This window comes from Dermacentor silvarum, chromosome 10, assembly GCF_013339745.2.
Source record: "Dermacentor silvarum isolate Dsil-2018 chromosome 10, BIME_Dsil_1.4, whole genome shotgun sequence".
NCBI lineage: Eukaryota > Metazoa > Arthropoda > Arachnida > Ixodida > Ixodidae > Dermacentor > Dermacentor silvarum.
The window spans coordinates 137,240,093-137,249,101 of record NC_051163.1 but is presented as its reverse complement, the minus strand read 5'-3'; the positions used below and the strand labels follow the sequence as shown (position 1 = coordinate 137,249,101).

The 9,009-nt window shown below is 47.5% G+C and overlaps 1 protein-coding gene across 1 annotated transcript in view; it reads right to left on the bottom strand.

Annotated features, from left to right (window-relative positions):
- Nucleotides 1-932: 932 nt before the first annotated feature.
- The window catches only part of LOC119430978 (zinc finger protein 354A-like), a 45,857-nt gene continuing 37,780 nt past the window's right edge, over nt 933-9,009 (bottom strand). The window contains exons 3-4 of the mRNA XM_037698442.2: nt 5,192-5,431; nt 933-2,016 (exon numbers count right to left, since the gene is read on the bottom strand). Coding sequence (XP_037554370.1) covers nt 1,734-2,016; nt 5,192-5,431 — 523 coding nt within the window. The 3' untranslated portion in view covers nt 933-1,733. The remainder of the gene's footprint in view (nt 2,017-5,191; nt 5,432-9,009) is intronic.

Here is a 9,009-nt window from a genome sequence, read left to right as displayed (position 1 = left end):
AGCGGTTACGTTATAAGTGGTCTTTACTGCAGATATGTAACTTTCATGACTAACTCGCACAAAACAATCTATGTGTTTACACATCCTATACATATTGCTATTTCTGCAATCTTTAGATTCAATTATAAAATGGTACTATCTTGCTCAACTTTGTAGTCCTGTATATATTGCCTTTGATGTTATCGACATGCATGCATCAAAGATGTGCTACACAGTACACTTCTGTTATTTCGATCCTGGCTGGAAGTCCCGGCCGAAAGTATCATACATTCCCATGGGCCTAAACTTTCATTATTTCAATCCTAAAATTGGCCTTCGCCAGATAATTTGAACTTGACCAGTCCCCGCATACACGCACCCGACCACTTTGGCGACCCCAATAGCGACCAGTTTGCTGGTAGTGTGTCAAGGCAGAGCTCTAGCGACAGTGAAGGCGGTGAACAGACATCTCCCATCAAAAATGCCTATTTTCGGCCTGTCCTAGGTTGATTTTTGAGCAATAAAGGTAGCTCACAATGTCCGATTACGCTATTTACCCGATTAAATCATGGTCGCGGCGTTTGTATAACATGGCTGTATTGTGGCAAAGATGAGTCAAGATCGGTAGCCACTACGCAACACACATTAGACCCCAGCCCAATTTTCTTGCTGTATGATCGGGCGTGCATTAGGTATCTACTCTGTTCAGGAGCTTTAATGTTATCTCTACGTTAGTTTTCCGTTTTGTACATGTCGAAAGCAAGCGCATGTTTGATTTGGGGGCATGCTAGAATTAGCCAAACAGTGTCAAATGAATCAGCTCTGTGTCCTTTTTCCTCCGTCTCGTTTATTTGACCTGCCGATTAATTCAATGAACATCGCCAGTCCCGTCAGGGTCGAATTAACGTAAGTAGACTGTATTACTGCAAAAATGAAAGGAGACAAAACAGATGCAACACTATATTTATTTGCATTAAGCACGCCACCAAAAGGCTCTGTGATAGGAACAATGGAGAATGGAAACTAGAACACGTGCTGTGAAAATGCAAACAGGCAACCCTGCACACTGACAGGCATGAAAATACAGTGCTTTTATAGTAGCACATTTGTTCGAAAACAAAGCATAAGCTAGTGATGTTCAATTATGGCCAAGAAACAACTTGCCTACTTCGCTTAAATTACGTTCTCTCAACACTGTTTGTTTCCGATAGAAATACCTGTGTGTGACTGTAATCACTGGGAGATACCACATCTTGATAGAATGGGGAACAACACCTGCACACTTGGCAGTCGACGTCTTCCTTTTTTTTTGTGTGTGTGTGTGTTTGAGAAAGGAGCTGCTGAATGTGGCACACAGCCACTCTTATCTCCGCCAACAATTTAAGGCACAGCTTGCAGTACACAAATGCAATGAGGGGCCATACTTGATTGTGTAAATCGGGTCAAGTAATTTACTGTGACACACCTTGTAAGACATTCCTAACTATGTACACACTCTCGGCTTCTTACTGCATGTTTTCAGTGTGTAAGCTTGTTTTGCTCACCGCAATTGCCAGAACAATCCCCAAGGCACAAACATGAAACCATGGTATAGTAGTGTTGTCATGTTGTTCTGAAATGGGACAGCCAGTGAACTGAAAAATGCCTTGCCTACTACCTTTCGTCCGCCTGTTAAATGAGTTTCTTTCCCACTGTAACTTCCCCAAATTTCTGCGCGTCTGTTTTGTACTGCTCAGGTCAACAGCATCTTTGAGTTAATTTGGAATCGTGATGTGCTTTCTAATTAGGTGGTTGGTCATTTTCTCCTTGGTGCAGAACACCCGTGGACACAGGTAGCACCTGTAAAAGCTGCCTGCGTCACTGTTGTCGGCAACATCCCCACTGGCTTTCTCGTGCCATCTGCACACTTTGCAGCTTTGCAGGTTGCACTGGCATGGCACTTGACTTCCGGATGCAGCCCGGGCTTTTCTCGTGTGTGATCCCATGTGCCTGCTAAGGCTGACCTGGTTGTCAAAGACAGCCCCGCACTTGTTACACCTGCACCCCAGACAACATGAATGAGTGAGAACACAGTCACACTGCAGTGGCGCTGAGAAAAACTAGCATGCTCGTTTCTGTCAAATATTGACACACAATCCCAAGACACGTTCTGAGCTTGTCCATCATGGGTCAGTCACACAAGTTTTTATAATCCCGTGCGACAACGTATTGTCCTCCATGCAGTCCACGGCATTTCTTGAACAATTGCACCAGCACTGCGGACACACACCGCACGAAAAATGCGTCACACGGCTCTGTTGCTGCTAGGTCGGCAGGTTCAGTGCTGGGAATGCTCTTCGGCATTTTGAAGCAGCCCCTGGAGCAGGCAGAATCTACTTTTGCAATAGCGGCTGCTGTGTGTGGAGCACGTGCAAAGCTTCCACAAAAGTGCACACAGGAAAAGGATACACAGTTTAGTGTTCTCTTTAGTTCACATAATCATTTCTTCATAAGAGCGAGGAGAAACTACGCGATTCACCGCAGCACGCCACGACGACAGCAGCGAGCTTACACTAACAATGCACTGCTACCGGCTGCGCTGCGTAATGCTAAGGGACACTAAAGAGAAACACTACGTCAGTTTAGTCTGATGAAATATTCTTTAAAAACGCCATTTTCTTGATTATCGCGGTAATAAGTAGATTATTAAAAAGAGCAAATGAAGGGTTCATCTTGATGAAATTTTGTGCCAAAACATGACCGCCAGCATGACGTCACGGATTTCAAAGTAGTACTTTCTCGTATTTGGGCCGGCAAACATTCTTGGAATTTGCTAAGTTGAGACTTTTGGCTCTCTTGAAATACAATACGTAGTCCATCTTTACTGATAAAAAATAAACTATGCACGAGCAGCCGCCATCAAAATCTAATAGGTTGTGGCAAACCGAAGCAGGAACTAGTATCAACACCGCCCCCGTCTTCCTGCTTGCCAAGTGACAGTAAGAGAGGCACTTTTCTTATTTACATGATGGCTAACTTTCTGGTGTAGCTGAAATTTTTTTGCTTCTTTAGTAACCATTTAAGGAAGGTGTGATATTCTGCACATTCTAATTTTGTTTTATGAACCATAATCAGCAAAGCGAGCACGTAATCTTCTTTAATCTGCCACTGATGTGCGCTCACAGGACAAGGCGTATAGAGCTAGGCCCCTTGCTTTTCGCGTTCCACTTTTTTACCCCAAAGACATAGCTCACAAAGAGCATGAAGTGTGGCCTAGGACTTGATCACCATGCGTGTGGTTATAAGGCCTGATGCTAAATTCAATGACCTCAGTTCTCTTGAAGAAATGTACAGCTTAAACGACTTATAACGCAACTGTTTATAGTGAAGAACTGGGGGGGGTATTCTGTAAGACTCCACCTAGTGGACTATACACATCGGCTGTAGTCCATTGGCTCCAGCCGCAGGAGCCAATCGCAACAGCCGAAGTGGATAGTCCACTAGGTGGGCTCTTACAGAATACCCCCCCCCCCCCCTGGCTACAACGCAGCCTTTTCTGACTTCCGTTTACCCTCCCATAGAACTCCATGTATATGCATACCGCTTATGGTACAGCCACGAGAGACTAAATACCGGTTATAATGCAGCTTCCGCAGGAAAATGACACCGACAAGCGCGGTAGCAAGCACACTTCTCAACAAGGTGCGCCCGCCAATGGGAGAGGAGAGCTATGAGGGCGATGCGGAGCGAACGAATGCTCCATCACGCATCAGCCCTCGATGCATAAAACTACTGCGTTGATCACACAGTCAGGAAGCCAACACTGGCCACCCTACTCATTGTAGCCTCACGCACGTCTCCCGGTTGGTGCATAAGAATAGGAATTATTTTTATCAGCTTTCACAACAGTTCACTGGCTTTCACACCATGAACAAATACGGCCAAAGAAAGCAGCGCACCACGCTACGTACTGTACTGCTTGGTAGCTCCACTGAAATAAAGTCGCGGCACTGCTACCGGCTGCGCTGCGTAATGTTAAGGGACACTAAAGAGAAACACTACGTCAGTTTAGTCTGAATGAAATATTCCGAAAATTTAGATGAAAAAAGACCCCCTTGGAGCAATACGGAGTAAGAAATTCCAGTCTGCACAGATTGAACCAGCATTGCCACCACTGCACATAAACTGTCTTTCAATGTTTTAGTTTTCCTTATGAAAGCACGTAATGAAACATATGCTCTCACACAACTTGCTGTGCCGCCTGACAATGGTAATGACGCTGGCTCCAACATCAGACTAACGCCAATAGCACTGACAGCCTGTCTTTCCTCCTGTTGTCTTGCACGGCCGTGCTCATAATGAAGGCTATTGCACAGCTCAAGTTTCTATCCTACAGTAACACCTAGAATGTCTCACCTTTTTTTGCGAAAACTGTGCATTTTTACTTGAAGCTCTGCAGAAGGCTGTTAGGACTGACCTCGTCGTGGTCACCTTTGGGATGAGGCATCCGTGTGCCGACCGGTGAAGTTCAGATGATCGGGGGAGTGCATTAATTTCGTGATAAAAATGATGCAAGTCTTGGTCCACAGAAATGTATGGACACTGGCCTCAAAGTAAAATTAAACAAAGCTTTCTATTACCCAGAGCTGAGGTAGTCTACATTAGAGCACTGCACGGGCCGATTTTTGCGGCCCGGGCCCGTTTTTACATTGGGCGGCCCGCCCGAGCCCGATCAAAACTTTTATGGCGAGACCAGGGCCCGGCCCGGGCCCGGAAATAATCTACGCTACCCGCCCGGCCCGGCCCGCCACCCCTTTACCTGAAGCCCGAGCCCGGCCCGGGCCCGGCTCGAGCCCGGCTCGAACCCGGCCCGAGACCGAAAAATACATGTTTTTTCAGAGTTTAGAAGCCCGAGAATAACTCGCAGAAAGCCCGAGCCCGGCCCGGGCCCGCGTTAAAAAACCTGAGCCCGGCCCGGGCCCGGGTCAAAAAGCACACGCCGTGCCCGAGCCCGGCCCGAGCCCGTGAAAAAACTGCTCTACCCGGCCCGGCCCGGCCCGTGGGCCGGGCCGGGCCCGGGCTTTCGGGTAAGCCCGAGCCCGTGCAGTGCTCTAGTCTACATCCTTTTTTCGTGGTTTTGAACCACCCGTCGAGTCTGTAACGCCTCGACCTTGAGGATGGACTAAAGAAAATACAGTGCCTCCAATATACAGTGCATCATCGGCGAACGTACTTGTACGCCTCGGCACCAGGTGCCTTTGGCTTGGTGGCTGCCTTGGTGCAGGTGAGCCTGTGTCGCACCAGTCCACCGAAGTACTTGTAGATGCTGCCACACCGGAAGCACTTGTAGAGGGGCTTGTTGACGGCCTGCACCTGGTGGTGCACCTGCTCGTGCTTCAGCAGGCCCCGCAGGGAGTCGAACACACGGCCACAACACTGGCACGACAGCGCAGCCTTGCTGCTGCTGCCACCACTGCACGGACCATGGCGAAGCATTAGTATACAAGAAAATGGATACACAGCTGCCTGGCTAGTGTCCAGTCCGTTACAACAATGGGCCTCTTCGATTATCCGTCCCTGACAGCCCCGAACTGTCCGAAGCAGTGCGTTCAGCCAATGAGCATTGCCTGTGCAGCTTCTCGGACAGTGCATGACTGTCAGAGACGGATAATCGAAGAGGCCCAATATTTGTCCCCGCCCATGAGAAAGATGACCACAAAAGTGTGTGGATAATTGCAACTAGAACGTAGAGCCACCCTAGAGCTACATGATTTCTCTAGACTTTGCATCAAGCATGACAAGCTTGAGAAGTCTGCAAATACAGATGGAAAGATTGGAACAGAGCCATTTTCCCAACAGCCCAGTCACTTCTATCGCTGAGAAAACCTTGACCTCAAGAAGCCAAACAAAACAGCAGGAAACTTGGAAACATGACAAACGCTTGGCGGTGAAGTTTGGAGTGGTGCAAATAAAGGCAAACAGTAGGCGTACTGGTCTTGGGGTTCTGTTGGGGATTGGAGATAACAACCTGAACCAGGAAATATGAACCTAAGCAAGTGCAACCAATCCAGTTGTCTGGTTTTTAAAGAAAGCAGGAACTATGCAATTAATCTTTCTGGAATTCCAAAGAGGTGGGCAGAGCACCTGGTAGCAAGTTGTGTTCCTTCCGAGTTTTCAATAGGTTCAATACAAGACGGTATTGGGGGACTCTGGTTCAGTTAAGAGTACAAATGAAAGAGCATGCATACACGTAAGCGTGGAAAAACAAAAGTAAAAATTAAGGGCTATATCTGTGTGATTAGTATAGAGGATGGATTCAAGAGCTCCCTTTGAAACATTTACACCTGTTGGTTGGAGAGTGTTAAATATGTGAATGAGATATGACTATATTTTCAATCTCTTGGCAACCGGAAGTTTGACAGTAAGTTATAAAGTTTCATTTAATCGAAATTAAAGATTAAAGTGCTGGGCCACTGCTTTGGAAAGTTTCTTGACAGTGTCCACGCGGTGCCCGTTTAGTTTAACATTAAATTGGCTGTCGTGTTTCACTGGTGTATTGCTTGTCGCAAAGCAGACACTCCAACACGTAGATAACGTTTGAACTAGTGCAGGTCAAAATGTCTTTTGAAGGTGTTTGCAGGTCTTACATCTGGGGCGAACACAGGCACCGAAAGTTTATGTTTACTGTGCACCGAGAGTTTAATTTTGCATGTACTAACATGTCCTTGACGTTTCTATTGCAGCGACATGTATCTTTGTACATCCGGCAATGCTTTTTCTAAGGCACTCATTGCTTGCCAAGATTGGATAGTATTTCTGTAGAGTAATGTTTATGTGTTGGAGCGCAACGGATTATTTTGTTATGAATGCTAGCTGGTTGGACTGTGTTGTAGACTCTTTTCTAGCTAACGCTGAGCTCTTCTCTAATTTGCATGCATCCTTGTAGGCCTCGTTTAGGGTGCTTTGCGGGTAATTTCTTTTAGTTAGTGTTGCCCTTATATTATTTAAATAGTGAGACTGCTGTCATTGCTACAGATGTGTCTGATGCGTTGTGCCTGCCCAAGAAGTCGCTGGTGGTGACTACAGTAGAACCCCGCTGATATGTTTTTCACGGTGTCATGTACAAAAGACCTATGTGCGCGTGTCTGGTGCGGCGGACGATCAGAGACTATAAAAGAAGAAAAAGAATGGCGGGATTCGGCGCGTCCTCGCCTGACGCGGCACCTCGACCAACAGCGAATCATGAAGACACACGATTGCTGGAAGAGGGAGCAGAAGAAGAGAAGAAGGAAGGCAGCGTTCGAAAAAGGAGGCCGGTGCACGGAGGGACGAAGCAAGGTTGTCGGGCTCCGGGTCCGAACCTCAAGACCTCAAGAGCACCCGTCGGAGAAGTGAGGCTGTCGGACTGTAGGTCCGAGTCTCAAAGACTTCAGGAGCGCTGGGCGGAGAAGCGAAGCTGTCGGGCTGCGAGCCCGAGTTTCATGACTTCAGCGACGATCCGGCCTCTGTTCTACCTCCAGCCTTTGGTGTCCGTGGGTCCTGCAGTGACATGGTGCTGAAGGCAAGCCCTTCCTACTTTCCTCCTGCGACTTCTTGGCCGAGCTGCGGACGATCGTCAAGACGCAAGTAGTGTCTTATCGTATTATACTCACGCCACCGACGCACTGCATCTGACTGGCCGTCGCAACACCACCCCGTACAGCGCTGCACCGACGCTACCAAATAATTGTGACCGGTCACGAACTTTACTATTATATAATTCTTTATTGTGAGAGAACATTTAAAAGTGCATGAACGTTTATATTAGTCTTAGTGCCTTGGTTAATTAGTTTGTGTGTGTGACAGTTTGTGTTAATTATATGTTCATGTCTTGTTAACAATCGGCTTCGTTGTTTCTTTTTTCCCCACTGCGAATTAGTCTCAGTGGTGGCCACAATAATTCGAACCGTGCAAGTACAAATACATTCCCGGGTAAACAACCCCTCGTTGACTTAGGAAGACCAAATCATCACAAATTGGCGTCCGTGCGACAGGACGAAGCCGATTGTTCACAGTTGCTTTAGCGACAAGTGAATATGAGTTTGGCAGAATTTATTACGTTGGGTGAGCACTTGGGGCTGCAGGGTGCGGAGCTGAGAAATTGGGCGGACGAGCAACTCACCAAAGCTCGGGAGGAAGATGCGAAGGCGCATGAGGAACGGGCGGCGGACAGAGAGGCGACCAAACATCGCCTTGAGCTAGAAGAAAAGAATTTGCAGTTGCGTCTGAGGCTCGCTGAGGTGGGAGAAAGCAGTGGGAGTGGGAATGGTGCAAGTCACACGAACCAAGCGGAAGTCTTGGCCCCCATCAACCCACATAATCTGATCCCCATGTTCAATGATTCTCGAGATGACCTCGACGCATATTTAAAGCGCTTTGAACATGCAGCCACGGGACAGGGCTGGCCAAAAGAAAAGTGGGCCACCGTTCTCAGCTTGTGCCTCAGTGGGGAAGCACTGAAAGTGTTTGGTCGTTTATCGCCCGAAGACTCCCTGGATTACAACAAAGCAAAACTAGCTTTGTTAAAACGATTTCGGTTTACTGCTGAGGGATACCAAGAGAGGTTTTGGCAAAGTAAACCACAGGATGGAGAAACCGGCAAGCAGTATGCTACTCGGCTGTGCAGCTACTTCGACCGTTGGGTGGAGATGGCAAACCAAGGGAGGACGTTCAATGTGGTTCGAGACTTGATCGTTGCAGAACAATTCTTGAACAACTGCCATAGTCGTTTGGCGCTTTTTCTTCGTGAGAGAAACTGCAAGACCGTGGATGAGGCCTCGGAAGCGGCCGATCACTATTTGGAGGCACAGAGGCAGCATAATTTGCTGGTGTTCAAGGAGAGGCTAGAACAAAATCCTGGCAAAGAAACGAATGAGAAACCAGGTGTGAAGTCTCAAGTCCGTTGCTTCATATGTGAGAAGATAGGACACAAGACATTGGATTGCCGTGTGAAGACAAAACTGCCATATTGTGAATATTGCCGCAGATATGGACAAGACGTGCAATCATGCA